Genomic DNA, 18580 nt, shown 5'->3' on the forward strand with positions numbered 1-18580 from the left:
TTATTTCTCAGGCCAGTACATTCAAGCGAGGATTCGAGGTGTCGCCTCTCAGCGATAAACACAAATGAACATGTTTGCTACGTGCCCAACCATCGCAATCTCCGGTTTTCTGTTGGTTTGTGTAAGTAGTATTCAGGATGCCCGTTCAAACCAAGGTCTGTCTTGCTCGAGCATCCCAAAATAGGGGTTAAAGATGCAGCAAGTGACGTGATTTGAAGACGGGATCTATGGCCTTTGCCATTTGGGTGCACCCCAGATGCACACTGATTGAAGTCTTGAACAACCATGCATCTACCGCTACGGTATCCGTACTCGGAACTCAATGCAATGTGTCGGTTCGTCGTATGTCGACATCTTGGCTGGATCTGGAGGGGAGGAGCAGTACCTGCCAACTGCCTTGCTGTGGTAGGGCCAATTCGGGTACGAATACGACGAGGAGGCGATGCCATTGGCCGCCTGCAGGGCTCGGCTTTTTACGTGGTTACTGCAGATTGCTGGACTGGCTAGCACTGGCTAGCAGCAGGCTAGGTGATTAGCGGTTAGGGCCGCCCCCCTGCCAGTGCATGGTGGGAGGAAACGGGCGAATGGCCGTTCGCCAAAAGTCAATTGACAAATTTCCAGGGACTTGCAAATTGCATACCTGCTTTGCATATTGACAGAGTACACATCCGCATATCCATATCGTCCAGGCCTGGCGGTCCTTGTCCTCCCCTTAACACGACCCTTTTCTTAACCCCCCCTTCCCTTGGACGCGACGTCTACTTTCCTCACCTGCTACGAACTACCATCTTCGTCTCACCGGGTGCCATCGACTACTCCTCCAACCCTTCCAATCCCTCTATCTTCTCCAGTTCTTCGCCATGGGCGCGCTGGAAGAGTTGGCGGGCCCGTTGGTCCAGCAGTTCACACAACTGCATGTGGCGGCGCAAGTCGGCGCCCTTGCCGCTGCCTTCATCGTCCTCTCCGTCTTCGTCCACGTTGCGAGCCAGTTCCTCTTCAAGAACCCCAATGAGCCTCCGCTGGTCTTCTCCTGGTTCCCCGTCGTGGGCAGCACCATCACGTACGGCATGGACCCCCTCGCTTCTTCCGGGAAAACCGAGCCAAGTACGGCGACATCTTCACCTTCATCCTCCTGGGCAAGAAGACCACCGTCTACGTCGGCTGCCAGGGCAACGACTTCATTCTCAACGGCAAGGCCAAGGATGTCTGCGCCGAGGATATCTACACCGTTCTCACCACCCCCGTCTTCGGCAAGGATGTCGTGTACGACTGCCCCAACTCCAAGCTCATGGAGCAGAAGAAGGTACGCCAGATCGCCCTTACCCCACCCCCTGCATCATGGCAACGGCTAACGGTATGGTCAAATTCAGTTCATGAAGATCGCCCTTACCACCCAGGCCTTCCAGTCATACGTTCCCATCATCGCCGACGAGGTTAGCTCCTACTTCAAGAAGAGTGCCGATTTCAAGGGAAAGTCGGGCATCGTGAACATGCCTCCCAAGATGGCCCAGATCACCATTTTCACGGCTTCCCACTCGCTCCAAGGCAAAGAGATCCGCCACAAATTCGACGAGACCCTGGCCGATCTGTACCACGATCTGGACATGGGCTTCAACCCGGTCAACTTCATGCTGCACTGGGCCCCTCTCCCCTGGAACAACCGCCGCGACCACGCACAGCGAACCATCGCCAAGATCTACATGGACACTATCAAGGAACGACGTGCTGCTGGCAAGTCGGACGCGCAGGACATGATGTGGCATCTGATGGGCTCGACTTACAAGAATGGCACTCCTGTGCCCGATCACGAGATTGCCCACATGATGATCGCTCTGCTCATGGCTGGCCAGCACTCTTCGTCCTCCACCAGCTCTTGGATCATGCTTTGGCTCGCTGCGCGCCCGGACATCATGGAAGACCTCTACCGTGAACAGGTGGAGAACCTCGGCGCTGACCTCCCGCCGCTCCAGTATGAGGATCTTGCCAAGTTGCCTCTCAACCAGGCCATTATCAAGGAAACTCTCCGCCTCCATGCCCCTATCCACTCCATTATGCGTGCCGTCAAACAGCCGATGCCTGTGCCCGGTACCAAGTACGTCATCCCCCCTAGCCATGTTCTCCTCTCTGCCGGTGGTGTCACCGCCACCGACCCGACATACTTCCCCGACCCGGACACCTGGGAGCCTCATCGATGGGACAAGGACTCGCCTATTGCCCCCCGTATGGTGGCCAAGAACGAGGACGAGGAAGAGAAGATCGACTACGGTTATGGTCTGGTCAGCAAGGGTGCCGCGTCTCCTTACCTGCCCTTTGGCGCCGGCCGACACCGATGCATTGGCGAGCAGTTTGCCAACGTCCAGCTTCAAACCATCACGGCCATGGTTGTTCGCGAGTTCAAGTTCCGCAACGTCGACGGCAGCAACAAGGTGATTGGCACCGACTACGCCTCGCTGTTCTCAAGACCCCTGGAGCCCGCCAACATTTACTGGGAGAAGAGAGATGCGTAGTCGGTCTAGCGGTACTTCTTGAGGGACCGGATGGGATTTCTTGTACATAGCGTTTAGCACATATATCTCGGCATAGACGATGGCTTCACAACATGGGAGGGAGGCGACATAGACGAGACCACCGAAACCTAACGTATACATACAATAAATAATACTAATTAAGGATATGAGATGATGCAGCTTCCAGTTGAGTGACGATGTGAAGTATGCGTTCTTGGTATTTCGTAACTACATACCTGTACTTGTATATCTGCTTTGATCCTGGTGCCAGTTTGCAGCTCCTTTCGGTAAGTACCTATGTATATGTACATTACCTACTTACCTAGGTACCTACCTTGCACCTAACCTTTCTTGCGGCCTGCTGGAGTTGCTTTGGGCTCCTCAATCAGTTCAACTACACAATACCTATATTCCAATTCTGTTTTTGGTGCATGTTGATAGCCACGGCTGTCATATGCAACATTCTTGTGTACCAGTCACATGCAGCAATTCGGTCGGGAGCTGTAGTCGACTGTCACAATGCGCCTCGTTCGTTGCGCATTGACAAGAAACGGTGACGTCTGACACGCATCTGTTTCGCCATCATTCCACCACCCCATCAAAGGCAAACATGACTCCCGCCGCGAACATCGGCCCTCTCGTCCGCCTCTGGGGCATTTCCGCCTCCCAGCTCCCATCGCCTACCGCTTCATCTGACGACCTGGCTCCCTTCCTCGTCTCGATCCTCCAAGAAGCCCTCCCCTTCATCGACAGCGCCGCGCCACGTCGTAGCCGCTGCGACGACCCTAGTTCTGCTGCTGCTGCTGCGACGACGGCGGCGGCGACCAAGAACCCATGGAAGCCCAAGGGCGTCAAGACGTCGCCAGCCGATTCGGCTGCGCCAGTCGAAGTGTCGGAGCGCGTCGTCGGCGCGGGCGAGCTCGAGACCGTCGTGGCGCGCGCCTTGCTGAACGACGAGACCAGGAAGAAGACACAGTCGAGGCTCGGGAACGAGGTCTGGGCCTGCCGCCGCAGCACCCATGCGGACGCCGCCCAGAAGGGCACCGCGAGCTGGGCCGAGTTTGTGCGCTGCTTCCGCGACGAGCATGCCGCCGCTGAGGACGGGTTCACGCCGGACGTCGTCGCGACGTGCGAGGCGATTAGCTGGGACTGCGGTGGTGTTGGGCCGGTCGATATAGCGGAAGAGGAGGACGAAGAAGAGGATAACGTCAATAGCGCACGGCAGCGTTGGGGCCGGTTCACGCTCAAGGTCGTCGAGATGCGGCACAAGGTCGGACGGCCGGTACTCAAGGACCGCACGTTCCCCGTGCTGCAACTGACCGCCACGGTTGTGCCCGTGGCCGGCGAGGCCGGGGGCGAGCCACGCGAGTTCGTGGTGGTCAGCATCCCCGTGCCGGACTTCGGGACGAAGGAGGCGAGTCGGCTGGCGCGTGAGAAGGGTGCGCAAATCGCGGCCTACGTCAGCGTCGAGCGCATACGTGTACTGGACGCGCGCGACCAGCAGGGCCAGAACCAGGGCCAGAACCGGACCGGCAAGGCCGGCGAGATCGAGTGGCTCATGGCCACGGCAAGCGACGCCGGTGGTGTGCTGCCGTCGTGGGTCCAGAACATGGCTATGCCGGGGATCATCTGGAAGGACGTCCCGCTGTTTCTCAAGTGGATCGCCGGGGAGAGGCTGAGAAAGGACGCTGCCATGGTCGGCCCGCGCGGGGGCACCGAAGCTACGGAGAATACTACTGCCACCAGCACGGGCAAGTCGGCAATAGGAGAAGGAGGAGGAGTGAGCGCCCCCAAAGCGGCGGCAGCATCCGAGGAAGTAGCGGATGATACGGATGTAACGAATAAGATTGCGGCGGCGTTCGACGCAGCTCGGGAAACCGAGGCAGCGGATTTCGATGCGCGGACTGGCGCTGTGGATCTGAAGTAAGGAGACTATGCAAGCTACGGGAATGGCCTATATGGCGCTGTCGACGGCTGGCCCGTACCGACTACGACAGTAGACACGGATTTGAAGATAGCGCTGCTGCATCACAAGAACATGAAAACGTATGTTCTTTCGTTCCTGGGTATATTTGCACTAGCTGCCTATGTGTTCCGTCGGTTGATTGCCAAGGGGTCTTCTTGGCCGTCTTCGGGGTCGGCCTGCCCGGGATCACTCATACCTCTGAGTCTCGCGTAAGCGCCGAGGTGACTATTGATACACGGCGGCATCGGTCGGTGCTGGATTGAAGTAAACATATACATTGCTCATCTTAGGCGTCTTATGTCAACATTGAAAGATGCCACGTATGTAGGTAGGTAGGTACAGGTAAGGCACCTAGGTAGGTCTGGAGGTAGCCCTAGCATCAAATGAATCGATGCCAGGTACCTGGCTCCAGGTACCTCCAGGGCTGTGCCTAGCGCCCGGCTCCGACTATGGAGCCCTCGCTGGATCAACTGATACCTACTGATTAGCAGATTGCCCCGCGCCCTGTGAGTGTGAGTCAAATCAACAAAAATATTTCGTTCGAGCCGGCCGAAGGACTGACGCATTGCACCGCACGAGCTGTAGCCATTGACCTACAGGCGGAGAAGCGTGTACCTTCTTCACCTCTGACCTCTAACCTCCCACAATCTCACCCAGCAATACCGCCAAATTGTCTAAACCACTCTTCCGGGCCATTTGGGTGCGCAGGTCGCCACTGATCCCAGCCACCACTCCCCTTCGACGAGCACCAGTTGCGCCCCCCTTCTCTTCCTCTTCTTCTTTCTCGTCATCTGCTTCCTACCCCGCATTGACTTCTATCACCATGGCTACCAACAGTGGTCGCGGCAATCCCATTGCGGCCGACGAGGGCCCCTCCAAGACCGCCGAGGGCGCCCCCCTCCCGTCTCCAACACCACCAAGGACGCCCTCCAAACTGCCGGCCCCGCTGATGGTGCCGGCACTCACGCCGCCGGCCAAGACAAGTCCATGCAGCAACCCGCCGCCCCCGCCCCCCGCAGAGCCCAAGGTGAAGACGGAGAAGGAGCTCGAGCGCGAGCGCAAGAAGGCCGAGAAGCAGGCCAAGTTCGAGGAGAAGAAGAAGGCCAAGGAAGCCGCCGCCGCCCAGGCCCCCGCCGCCTCCAGCAAGGCCAAGAAGGCAAAGCCGCCCAAGCTCGAGGAGGAGCCTCTGCCCCCGTACGTTGAAGAAACCCCCGCCGGCGAGAAGAAGCGCCTCAAGTCCCTCGACGACCCTCATTTCAAGGCCTACGACCCCATCGCCGTCGAGAGCGCCTGGTACCAATGGTGGGAGAAGGAGGGCTTCTTCAAGCCCCAGTTCACTGCCGAGGGCGAGGTTAAGCCCGAGGGCAAGTTTGTCATCGTCATCCCGCCGCCCAACGTCACCGGCGCACTGCACATGGGTCACGCGCTGGGCAACTCGCTGCAGGATGTCATGATCCGATGGAACCGCATGCACGGCAAGACTACCCTGTGGCTGCCCGGCTGCGACCATGCCGGTATATCCACCCAGTCCGTCGTCGAAAAGATGCTGTGGAACCGGGAGAAGAAGACGCGCCATGACCTGGGCCGCCCCAAGTTCATCGAGCGTGTGTGGCAGTGGAAGGAGGACTACCACGTTCGCATTAACAACGCCCAGAGAAAGATGGGTGCTTCCACGGACTGGACCCGCGAGGCTTTCACCGTACGATGACCCCCCAGAGTAATAGGAACCAGCCGGGACGGTGTAAGCTGACTTGTAGCAGATGGACAAAAACCTGTCGGCTGCCGTGACGGAGACTTTCGTCAAGCTCCACGAAGAGGGCACCATCTACCGAGCGAACAGACTGTATGCTTTCTCCTTATTGCTCTACTTCTCTTCCTTGGCGAGAACTGCGCTGATATTGAAAATAATAGGGTCAACTGGTGTACGCAGCTCAACACCACCCTGTCTAACCTCGAAGTTGTCAACAAGGAGCTGCCTGGCAAGACTCTCCTGGACGTCCCAGGTTACGAGAAGAAGATCGAGTTCGGTACCATTCACCACTTCAGGTATCCCATTGAAGGTACAAATGAAACCATTGAGGTCGCCACCACACGTCCGGAGACCTTGCTCGGTGATACCGGAATCGCCGTCCACCCTGCAGATGACCGATACAAGCACCTTGTCGGCAAGAACGCCGTCCACCCCTTCATTGAGGGTAGACTGATGCCTATGTAAGCAACCTTCGTGTTCGTCTCACTACACAGGCGCGAGCCTTGCTAATCCTGTGCCCTGCAGTGTCGCAGATGACTATGTTGAGAAGGACTTTGGTACTGGTGCCGTCAAGATCACACCGGCGCATGACCCCAACGATTTCGCCCTCGGCACACGCCACAACCTCAAATTCATCAACATCCTGACTGACGATGGCTTGATGAACGAAAATGCTGGCCCTTACAAGGGACAGAAGCGATTCGACGTCCGGTACACCATCATCAAGGATCTCCAGGAGAAGAACCTTTATGTTGACTGGAAGGACAACCCCATGACTGTCCCTCTCTGTGAGAAGACGAAGGATGTGATTGAACCCGTCATGAAGCCCCAGTGGTGGATGAAGATGGACGACCTCGCCAAGCCCGCCCTCGACGTTGTCAAGAACGGCAAGATAAAGATCCGCCCCGAGTCGGCCGAGAAGAGCTACTACAGGTGGATGGAGAACATCAATGATTGGTGCATCTCCCGACAGTTGTGGTGGGGTCACCAGTGCCCCGTCTACTTCGCGCAAGTCGAGGGGGAGGAGAGCGATGAGGGCGATAGCAACCGTTGGTTCTCCGGACGCACCGAGGAGGAGGCTCAAGCCAAGGCCGACAAGGCTCTCGCTGGCAAGAAGTTCACGCTCAAGAGAGACGAGGATGTTCTAGATACCTGGTTCAGCTCCGGATTGTGGCCTTTCAGCACACTTGGCTGGCCGAACCAAACCCCTGATTTGCAGAAGCTCTACCCCACATCGGTCCTGGAAACGGGCTGGGATATTCTGTTCTTCTGGATCGCCAGAATGATCATGCTGGGTCTCAAGATGGTCGGCGAGGTTCCTTTCACCGAGGTTTACTGCCATTCACTTGTCCGAGACTCCGAGGGTCGCAAGATGTCCAAGTCCCTGGGCAATGTCGTCGACCCCCTGGATGTGATTGCAGGTATCCCCTTGGAGGAGCTGCACTCCAAGCTCCCTCGTTGGCAACCTGGACCCCAAGGAAGTCGAGAAGGCCACCAAGTACCAGAAGACTGCCTTCCCGGACGGCATTCCCCAATGCGGTACTGATGCTCTTCGCTTCTGCATGGCCAACTACGTGACGCCCGGTGGCGGTGACATTGCCTTTGATATCAAGGTCATGCATGGTTTCCGAAGGTTCTGCAACAAGATTTACCAAGCAACCAAATACGTGCTCGGCAAACTGGACAAGGACTTCGTGCCCAACAAGACTGGCAAGCTCACGGGCAAGGAGTCGCTGGCCGAGAAGTGGATCCTGCACAAGATGAACGCTTGCACCAAGGACATCAACGACGCCATCCCCGCGCGAGAATTCTCCAAGGCCACTGGCGCCATCTACGTCTACTGGTACAACCAGCTGTGTGATGTCTTTATCGAGAACTCCAAGGCACTGATCCAGGAGGGCACCAAAGAAGAGCAGGAATCCGCAACACAAACATTGTACACGGCGCTTGAGAGCGCTCTCACAATGATCCACCCCTTCATGCCTTTCCTGACAGAAGAGCTGTGGCAGCGTTTGCCGCGCCGTCCCAGCGACGAGACGCCTTCCATCATGTTGGCCAAGTACCCTGTCTACGACCCCGAGCTCGACAACCCCGCCGCTGCGGAAGCTTACGAGTTGGTCATGGGCTGCTCTAAGGGTGTCCGCTCCCTGATGGCTGAATATGCTCTGAAGGATGAGGCCAAGGGTAAGACCTCTTTTTCTCTGATTTGAAAACTTTGCTGGATTTGCTAACTCGAAAACAGTTTACATTCAAACCTACGACGAGACCGCCCACAAGACCGTGGCAGAGCAGCTCGCCTCGATCAAGTCGCTTTCGGGCAAGGGCGTAACCTCGGTTGAGATCACCCCGGGCACCGAGAGCCGGCCCGCCGGCTCCGTCGCTTTCCCAGTCTCGAGCGCCGCCGCCGTCTTCCTGCACGTCAAAGGTCGCGTCGATCTGGACGCCGAGATCGACAAGGCGTCCAAGAAGCTTGACCGCACGCGCCAGGCCATCGCCAAGCAGCAGAAGCTGCTCTCGGACCCCAAGTACATCGAGAAGACGCCCCAGAACCTACAGGAGGACGCCCGCCGTAAGCTGGGTGATTTCGAGTCTGAAGCCAAGGGCTTCGAAGGCACCATCAAGCAGTTTGAGGATTTGAAGCTGGAATAGAGAGGGAATGGTAGACGACGGGCGGAAGCGGATGTGGATGGGAAACAATAAATATGGCATCTTAGTTTCGGCTAGAGTCCGTAGACGCAAAAGAGAGACTCGAGGAGTTTGGAGTAAAAAAGTAGGCCCATCAGACCCTTTGCACAAGAGATGGCGATATATACCTATGTTACACATACGTTGCGAAGAGACCATCTTTTAATGACTTTGTACAAGTGTTTTTATGATAGAAATGCTACATCTGATGATACATGCCATGCTAAATCTGTAGAGTCGCAATAGCTAATCTGGTTGTACCCCCTTTGATGGGCAACGAACGGTAGAAGAATGACACTCGAAAAGCCGATGGCTCTTCCCATGTTTGTGTCGAGATCCACTCTTCAACGTAGCCAACCAGGGTCAGTATGCCAATGTAGATTCCCATGCTCCCTTGCTACGCCCTCTTCTCTTTCGTTCTTTTGAGGTATCTTGATGCCCAACCCTGAAATATCCAAAGACTCGCTTAAAAGCAAAACGGAAATGCGCCGCTCTCTCCAGTCCAGATAAAAGAAAACAATGATGAAAATCCACCCAACCTTCTCTCGTGCCAGAGAAACGCCATGCAGTGAACGAGTGAATATGGTCTATAAGAATGCAGCCAACGCAATGCAAAAGATAAAAATAAAATGAAAATAAAGTGATAGTTGGGGGTTCAAGTAAAAGGTCACGACAGAGGTGTCAAGCCTGCCCATTGATAGTTGCCGTCAATGTTTACCCAGTCGCCATGGTTGATGGCCTTCTCCCAACCCATCATGACAGCCATCAGTCGGCACCCGGTTGCGCTGATGGTGCAGATCAGAGCGTCACTGCCATGGGCTAGGATGGCGAGGTCCATGAGATAAGCGCGGCCAATGAAGCTGCGCAGGCGAGTCGTTTCGGCCGAGGGAGTGACAGGCATCGAGGCAGCCGCGCTGTCGCTGTTGATGCCGGAGCGTCCCAGGTTCCAGAACATGCTCGCAAAAAAGCCGCCTTCCCACCCAAATGTCTCTTCGACAAACTTATGCATGACATGACGGTCCTGCTCCGGTTGCGGAGTTTGAGCTTTGGCCGCAAGTTTGATCATCTCCTGAGCCCTGGGCGAGCGCTTGAATTCTTCCGAGTCATATACTTCGGGGTCATCAGACGCAATGACTGTGAAGGAGTGTTGCTTTGCCACGACGTTCTCGCCGCCACCGGGGGCGCTCGTGTTGTGTAGGTCTTCAATTATCTCTCGGGCCTTGTCCGCGTAGAGATTGAGGGGTATGTATGCACCTCGGTACTGGTACTCGAAGGGGTGCTGGTCGCCGTGGCGTACGTGAATACCAACGACGGTCCCGTCGTGCTTGTGACCTTGGGGAGCTTTTGCCTTTTTCCTTAGCTCAATGATTCGACTGGTGACGTAAGAGTGGTCGTCTTGATTGAGGTGGAACAAAGCCTCATACCCCGTTCGAGCCAAGTCGAACATGGGCCGCTCCCGCTCCTGGTCCCTTTTTTGAGGGACTTCGTACTCGTTGGCGAAGCTGTTTCCAAATGTTTCCTTTGCAGTGGCGGCTGACACCACCAAATGACGGGCATGGCGAGGGCAAGGAAGCATTTCGTGCCGTGGGGGCGATTGGCAGTGCGGGACGGGCGGGGCCTTGAAAATGCCCGTATATTCGCCGTATGCCCATCTCGAATCGTCGATGAAGAATGCGCGCTTCTCCTTCTGGGCGAGACCATATGCCATCCACAGCATCATGAGAGTCGTGCCCAAGCCCGCATCGGGGGTCTCGAGGACAAAAGTAAGGGATGATCCACAGACTGGCTGATCTACCAGAGTGCTCTTGCTCTCGCCGACTAAATGGCCTTCTTGCGCCCGGGGCGAGATCCTCCACGTCCGGTCCTGCGTACCTGGAAGTAAACCACGCTGTTCGGCTTCGTTGACATCAAGAAAGTAGGGATCCTGGTAGTAATAATTTAACCCGGCCTTTTGGGACGGGTAGCTCTTCCCATGCAGCTCTCGTACGTGCATGGCGACCTCGTGGCATTTGGCGCATATGTCGGCGTACTCCTTGGTCGTCAGGGGAAAACTGTAGGAGGGGGTATGGACACAGTCCACTTTGACCTGCCTCGACGATCTGTGACGGCTATAGGGGTAGGAAACTCGGGAAGCTCGTCTTGGCCAACCATCTCATACTCCTCTTGGGCCCCCAGAGCCCAGTCGACAACAACAGGCACTTCTCCAAAGTGCTTCACGACCGCCTTGGCGATATACAGAAACGCCACTACGGACAGGAACCATCCAAAAACTCGGAACACCCGACTGGGCCGGGGGGGCTACCGGGGACTTCTTGGGCCTCGGCACCAAGGCCGGAAGGCCAGGAGATGGCGGAGGCGAGAAGAGCAAATGATTGAAGCTGAATCGGGAAGACGACGAAGACAAGGGGACCTTCTCATTCGTAGACGTGCCGGTATACGATGCGGCTCTGCGCAAGTTGAGTCGCGGTGGGATCACCATCATCTTGGCGTGGGTGCTGTGAGTGAGGTCGAGGGCGGGAGGCGGCATGTTTGCGAATGCTGGCAGATAGAATAGGATATGATACAGATTATTAAAAGTGGTAACCCAACGTAACGCGGCGTCTCAAGGAGTGTGGGAACAGGTGAGCTGCTCCAGTGGCCGTCTGGTATCCAGGACCGACTGGGCAGCGGGATCCGAGGGACAAACACGCACGGCCAGGGGCCAATCTGGGAGTTGACCGGTCTGAGGGAACAAAGTGGTGGTAAAGGAGGGGCTAGAATGGAAAATAGGAGGGACGCTTCGTCGGCACGGCGCACGTGTCGGTGTTCAGAATCCCATTGAGCAAGAAAAGAGGCCACGGAGAGACGGGGGTGGGTTGTTTGCCCTCACCTCGCTGGCGGTAACATTCAGGGTATGCGAGGGAACGTCAGGTGGTGAGCGAGGGTTGGCCCAAAGGTCTGTGGAACGCAGTACTTGTATGTATTCGGATCGCAAGAGGCCAAACAGAGACAGGCAGACGAAGACGAGCCCTGAGGGTCGAGCCGGGTGGGTAAAACAGGGCCGATCGTCAAGGGAAGTAATGTCTGGTACTGGTAGTATGACAACAGACCGTCGGGCTGTCACAAGGTCCCATCCATGCACGGAAAATGGGGAAAAGGTGGAAACAGACCCGGGCTTGCCAGGCAGGGTCCCCTTTGGACTGGTAGGTACAGCAGTGGTGAAGAGAGCCCCGAACATGGGCTGCTCGCTACTCGCTGTCTACGCAATGCTCATCAAACGCAGACGATCTCACCGGTTCCGAGTCTCGGGGAAGGTGAGAGTCGGAATGGATACTGGGTAATGCCGTAATGCTGTAGTGCCGTAGTGCTGTGTCGAGTCCCTGGGCACACCGATATGAGGATGGTGATATAGCTAAGTACATAACAGTATGTACGTCCATTCACCTAGCATAAAATGGCGATAGCCGCGGAAGCACGCAGGGAGCCTGTCCGGCAGTGGATCGTGGCAGGACAGCGAGCCAGCAGGCGTAATACGAGACAAGAGGTTTTGTCGAAAAGTGCGGTTGGATCTCATAGGGTGAGGGTGAGTTACAGTAGGGATATCACATGGCTAGTCCAGCTGCCCGATCTGAAGTCGTGATGGGAATTTGGGATTGGGATGTGGATGTGGATGTGGACGTGGACGGGCGAGAGCAGCTCAAGCGCAACACTGCACTGCTGCGGTGAGGTGCCAGATGGCTTGGACGGGCAGCGAGCGCGACAGCAGCGTGCAGGGTCTAACAGGGCCCCGCCAAATGATGTCACATGGAAATAAGCAACGGTTCGGTGGCTCCAGTGTTGCATCGCAGAAAATGAGGATTGGCAAGAAAAAGCTGAAAGGGGGGTGTGCAACAGGGGGCTAAGCCCGTGTCATTGGCGGAACTTTTGAGGGTACGAGTAGAGGAGAAGAAAAGGGAAAGGGACGCGGGCGATCCGTACAAACGAAGATCTCGTGAGAAGCGCCTCATTGTATGGCATGGCATTATGCAAGCAGTCTGGTAGGCGAGAGGGAGAAATTTGAAGGACCAGGTGCAGTCACTTATTTACTCGTGCCCGCCTGCATTTGTTAACGAACAAGGGAGAGACAGGAAGGAGCCAGGCAATTGGCAAGTGCCACCAACCTGTTGTGGTAGATGCTGGCAGGTACCCGCATTAGGATGTATGTACATTTGATGTATATACATCAATGTGACTGATAAACTCTGGGATTGATTGATGCATCCGACTACCAGCCCATCTGGCTGCATCTCGCATGGCATGGCATGGCATGGCATGGCCCGAAGGATGAGGATGATGTGGGATGGGACATCAGCAAGCTGCAACAACGCATGCTACTTTTTTTTTATGGTTAACCAAAGGGTCCCTTTTCGAGAAGCTACCTAGGCACCTACCCTTTGCTAGCTAGCTGTGCTGCTGACCGGCTATTTTGGTCGATCTCTACCACCCCCTGACCATTCTGAAACGGTCTAAAGATCTGCGGAGAGGGCGGCCCCCCGGGCGGGATCTACCTCTACTGTAGTAGCCGAGCGAGATGTGCATGTTATGAAGACCAATGAGAGCATATCAATCCGGGTTTGGGATCTCTGCACCAACACCCAACCGGGCCAATCCGAATGCCGACCTCAAGTGCTCTCTGAGAGGGAGTAGGTAGGGACTTACCTGTGGTCTGTTCTACGTAGACCGGTTAAACTTGACCGTTTCCGCACAACCTTCGCTGTAGATGATATATTAATAGACCAGGTGCCTGCCTACATGAACCTAACCGTTTGATGTATATAAACGGAAGGAAACTGAAGGAAGACAAAAAAAACGAGGCGGGGGTCCTGAGTGCAGGGTGCAGGGTCCTGGGTGCAGGGTCGCTCGTGTTGGAGCTTGCTCGTGTCTGTGTCTGTGTCTGTGTGCCCAACCATGCCGGGCGCCGGCGGAGTGGACGAACGACATGAGCTTGAGGGCACTTTGGATGACACCTGCACACCGGCTTGCCCCCCCAATCGTTTGCGCTAATAACAACCCACCAACCCAACAAGGGGAGAACTGGCGGGCAAGCTAAACTAACAAACACGTTTATCCAGACTGGCAGAATTGAATGGCGCCGGCCTGGTGGGAAAAAGTGGCTTTTCATGCACTAGTTCCCCTTCTTGCCCACTGCCGTGGTCCCTCCAGGCTCCAAAAAGATGGAATCTTTTTTCCCTCTTCCTTCTTCTGAGGGAGAATGCGCTATTTGCCTGTGGTGGATGAATCTTCTGTGGAGAGAGAGAGAGAGAGAGAGGGTGAGCGGAGTTTTTGTTTTGTTTTGTTTTGTTCTCGCTTCGTCCCGTCCGACCGTTGCATTGGCCCGCACACTTACTGCCCTTGTGAGAAGAGGGGGCCGAGGGAGTGTCCTGGATAAGGTCCATCTCGTGATGGCATCTGCCAAGCTGTGCCTGATGCTTTGTCGCATTATTCCAGAGGCACACATACCTGCCCGGCCGATCCCGAGCGGCCTTCGCTTGTGGTCAGGGAGTCTGACGCCGGCTGGAGCGGACAGACCACGATAAATATAGTGTGGTCAGTCGGCCATAACCATGGTAAATGCAGTTGAGCGCCACCACACCGTCGCCCGTGTCTCAGAATCCGGACATCGCTAAATATGAGAAAGAAAAGTAACCAGGTATTTGTTGATGTATAGATGATCTGCCTCGACTGACCCTCCAATATCCGTCCAAAACTGGGCATTAGGCGGCGTCGCGCTATCGATAGTCTTGAAATCGATTATTTATTTTCTTCTCGCTGTCCATTTCGATGTGTCTTTTTATCGTCGGCTAAAATTACATACAGGGCATCAAGTCCGCTGCGACAGATGTTTTCTATCGTCTCTAAAGATGGATTTCCCTGAACCTCTTTCTCCAGGAGCTGCAGCATTAACATAAGAACGAACGGGAAAAAATGAAAAAGAAAAAAAATAAGATACAACCAGAACCCGCTTATTATATATATATATATATATATATAACGCGGTCATGTCCTGCGGCGGACATGTAAACTCCTTCCACGGGCACCTCTCAAGAATAGTAAAAGTGACCCGGTCCATCGGTTTCTTCCCGTCGTCAGGGCATTCACATCCACAAACACTCCTGTCGTAGCAAGTAGCGCAACAAGATGGGGGTATAAAAGAAACGGACAGAAGCAATCCCAACCAAAAACGCCAATACCTTGGACTTCGGCGCCCCGGCCGTGTCCCCAATATAAAGTTTGTACATGCTCCCGAACGAGCCCCATCATTTTTACGCCTCAAGAGCGACCTCCTGAGACTCATGGGGAATTGTCGGGCTTTCCCGGACTGGTTCGGCGTTGGCCGGAGCCGCAGCCGGCGCCGGCGCCTCTCCCGGCACATGTATCCTTCGGCCATCACTGGCGATACGGACGCTGCCTCGCACACCTCTGACAACGTGACCACTTTCCACCTTCTCCTGGATCATTTCGTCCAGGATGCGACTCATCTCGTCAACTGATTTGGGCCTCTTGCGCTCATTGGTAGGTGAGGCGCTCTTTCGGGGCGGGTCTGGTAGCGCTCCAGACGGTGGAGGACTAGCTGCCTGCTCATACAGTAAAGAGGTTCGTGCCTCGCGTACCTCGCGTACTTCGGGTTTAGGAACCTCCTTATCCAGCCCTTCAGCGGCATCCCTCGAGCGGGCTGCACTGCGCAGAGCACCAAGCATTCGGTCCTTGTCATCCAATCTCGCTCGGAGTTCCGCAATCTCGGCATCCTTCTCCTTGAGTACAGCGGAAACACTATGGTCTTCCCCAACCATGATGCCCTTGTTAGGCGCGGAGAACCCGACTGATGTGCGCGACGAGCTAGCCCTTCTTGCATGGAGAAGCCGTTTTTCAAGAGTGGCTATGTACCGGTTCTTGTCGGCGAGATCGCTTTGCAAAGCTTGGTTTTGAGCCGCCAGAGAAGCAACACCATCACCGTACTCGCCAATGCTATCGTCTTCCTCGGCTGACGGATCACCGGAATTCGGTCGCCGTTGAAGATTAGATCGCCGGCCGATTGTAGAAGAAGAAGAGTTCATCGAGCTCGTTCTCTCGAGTATCGGGTGGCTCTTGGAGGATGCAGCAATCGAGGTCCGGACAGATGGGGCCAAAGAAGACTGCGAGTAACGGGGATGTATACCCAAAGCACTGTAGGCTCCGCTGCTATTGACACCAATGGACTTGGAGCTCAGAATCAGCTTGTTCAGATGATCGATCCGTTCTTTCAATGCTGTGCGCGCAAGCTGCATCTCCAGCATCTGCTCCTCATGCCTTGCCTCGGCCTCCTTTTCGCGCATGCGCTCCTCGACCACTTCTTGGATAACTTCTTCTTCTTCCGCTGCCTCAACAGGCTTGTTTTTGACTTGTGTTTCCAGCTGGGATCGAAGTTCCAGGATCTCCATTCGGTACCGCTCGAGCAGTACCCTAGCTCCGCCCTCGCCGCCAGCACCCAGAGCTTCCTCGGCCTTTTTGGCATGGCTGACAATGCTGTTCTTCGCACGGGCAGCGAACTTCAGTGTGTTGATAGTCTCTGCCGTATGGCTATTTGAGGAAGCAGCACTGCCAGCTGCGCCAATCTGGATGGTGCAGAGAATACTGACGAGGGAATTCCCCGACAACGCCCCTTGCAACAGCCTCGTTAACTTGCTGTCTCTGTACGGAAGATGCCTTGTGTCCAAGGGCGCGCCATCTTTCTTCTTGGCATCTGACAGTTTGGAGATGACATTTCCCAAGGTCAACAGACTCTTGTTAATATGACCTCCTTCTTGCCGGCGCTCCTTGGTCTCGGCGGCCTTTTCGGAACCAGCAAGATCAATCAAGCTAAGAGTAGAGACGCGGACACCGCCCGGGACTAAGCCTGAGCGCTTGCTGTCCGCTCCCGACCCTGGCATCCGCTCCCTACTCTCAACCACGATCTGCACAACGGCGTGACTGCGCGAGCTCCTGGCGTTGAATTGTGTGCTGGCTGTCCGACGGGCTTGATCACCGCGGGCAATAACCCGCAGAAGTTGCGTTGGACTCTGAACGATCTCCTCCTTCAGAGGAGTTGCGTAGACGCCGCGTTTGCTGTCTTCCCGTAGTTTGATTTCTTCTTGTGCACTTGCACCTCCTACTCCGCCGCCGGTTGACATGCTCAGAAGATCGTGGATCTTTTCGTTGTAAATCTCAAGATAGCTGACACGAAGTAGAAACTCCCGTGACGGCGTTTCCCGGATGTAGGAGAAGATATCGGTAATGGCGAGCGGGATAACACCCGGAGACGAGGCTGTTCCTTGCATCGAGAATGTTTTACCCGTACCCGTCATACCATAGGCAAACACAGTGCCGTGGTAGCCTTCCATAACCCTTCGGACTAGCCGCTTCGCTGTATGGTCATATACCCTGCTGTTGTCGTCATGAGTCGCAAACACGTTGTCGTAGTGGTAGTCGCCGCCTTCTTTGCCTCGATATGATACGAGCGATTTCCGACCATCTACCATCCATTCGCCCTCCACCCGTCCCTGATCGCTGGCACCTGCGTCCGGCCGCACACGCACGCTGACAACGACATTGCCTTTACCGTCCACACCCTTTGAGCTCCGTTTGTCGTTTGTGGGCGTTGAGCTGAGGTCGGGTGGATCGTCATATGTCGTAGCCGAAGTTGAATAAGAATCCTGGGCTGAGGAACTGCGACTCTGCGGGGGCGAAGCGATACTAATAAGCCCGTCGGAATTTCTGACGTTATTACTACTGAGGACGGACTTGCTGTCGCCGCCTCCATTCAGTAGACTGGGTACTCCGTGGCTCACTTTGGGTGCAGTTGATATTCTTGGTTTCCTCGAATTGGCTGTTGCGCCAGATAATGGGCTTGGCGGAAGACTGGATATGCGCGAATCGCCTTTGGGGGGTTGTGGGAATGAGTTGATGCTGACTGTCTTGCGTATCGTCTTTCCGTTAGGGGTGGCTGCTCCTCTAGGGGTCGGCAGGGTGGAAGTTGGAGCAGGCACAGGCGGCGGTAGATTTGTTGATGGGGTGCGGAGACCACTCCTTGGTGTACTCGGAGACCTACTAGCTGCGTGCAGGTTTCCGGTGCTCTTGCGCGTCTTGGGAACGGGTAACGCTGGCAGCGCCGAGGTGGGCGGCCCAGCTGACGGGCGCGACGGCCTGGGTAACGTGGCCATTGTTTGATCCCGGGCTGACGTCTAGTTGCTTGAGGTCGAATTCCAAGCAACCCGACAAGAAAGCCAGCGGCCGAGTGTCTGATAAGGCTGGGTTTACACAGACTAGTACTCCATCGGTTTCGAACTACAGCTGTAGGTAATATATACCGCTGCTGCACAATAGCATTTAGGGTTTTTGCAGTACAGCAGCTCCTGCGGCCATGCAGTCACGGGATCGCGTATGTCAACTCTTTTTCAAGCCTGACAACGCAGAAGCAAACGCCGACCCACAAAGAAGTGAGTGACCGTTGTAAGGGTAGTCGAAAGATGATTATGGATTATATATGATCGTCCGTGAGGCTGGTAATGGTGTGACCGCTTAACGCTTGGGTGATTATCTCAGCACTTGGAATGTCGCACAAGCTAAGGACTAACTGTGATGTTCTGTTAGCTGCGCATATCCTCGACTCGGACTGGCAAAGGCTCTGCTTGAGCTACT

The 18580-nt window shown here is 55.4% G+C and overlaps 5 protein-coding genes across 5 annotated transcripts; 3 read left to right on the top strand and 2 right to left on the bottom strand.

Moving 5' to 3' along the window:
* Positions 1 to 860: 860 nt before the first annotated feature.
* PG986_013503 (Eburicol 14-alpha-demethylase) lies at positions 861 to 2507 on the top strand (the record flags this gene model as incomplete). Its single annotated transcript, XM_066849725.1, has 3 exons — positions 861 to 1043; positions 1106 to 1303; positions 1371 to 2507. The coding sequence occupies 3 exons, from the start codon at positions 861 to 863 to the stop codon at positions 2505 to 2507; spliced, it is 1518 nt and encodes a 505-aa protein (XP_066693868.1).
* A 610-nt stretch (positions 2508 to 3117) lies between these two features.
* Positions 3118 to 4434, top strand: PG986_013504 (uncharacterized protein; the record flags this gene model as incomplete). The annotated part of the gene is made up of 1 exon (XM_066849726.1): positions 3118 to 4434. One exon carries the CDS (start codon positions 3118 to 3120, stop codon positions 4432 to 4434), a length of 1317 nt encoding a protein of 438 aa, XP_066693869.1.
* Positions 4435 to 5296: 862 nt separating this feature from the next.
* PG986_013505 (uncharacterized protein) lies at positions 5297 to 8872 on the top strand (the record flags this gene model as incomplete). Its single annotated transcript, XM_066849727.1, has 6 exons — positions 5297 to 6172; positions 6234 to 6316; positions 6385 to 6684; positions 6749 to 7644; positions 7706 to 8407; positions 8466 to 8872. The coding sequence occupies 6 exons, from the start codon at positions 5297 to 5299 to the stop codon at positions 8870 to 8872; spliced, it is 3264 nt and encodes a 1087-aa protein (XP_066693870.1).
* A 703-nt stretch (positions 8873 to 9575) lies between these two features.
* Positions 9576 to 11435, bottom strand: PG986_013506 (uncharacterized protein; the record flags this gene model as incomplete). The annotated part of the gene is made up of 2 exons (XM_066849728.1): positions 9576 to 11007; positions 11194 to 11435. 2 exons carry the CDS (start codon positions 11433 to 11435, stop codon positions 9576 to 9578), a joined length of 1674 nt encoding a protein of 557 aa, XP_066693871.1.
* Positions 11436 to 15189: 3754 nt separating this feature from the next.
* On the bottom strand, positions 15190 to 18102 carry PG986_013507 (Kinesin-like protein kip2; the record flags this gene model as incomplete). Its single annotated transcript, XM_066849729.1, has 1 exon — positions 15190 to 18102. One exon carries the CDS (start codon positions 18100 to 18102, stop codon positions 15190 to 15192), a length of 2913 nt encoding a protein of 970 aa, XP_066693872.1.
* Positions 18103 to 18580: the final 478 nt, after the last annotated feature.

The sequence above is a fragment of the Apiospora aurea genome (assembly GCF_038362705.1).
Source record: "Apiospora aurea strain CBS 24483 chromosome Unknown utg000009l_segment0_segment0, whole genome shotgun sequence".
NCBI classification, from domain to species: Eukaryota; Fungi; Ascomycota; class Sordariomycetes; order Amphisphaeriales; family Apiosporaceae; genus Apiospora; species Apiospora aurea.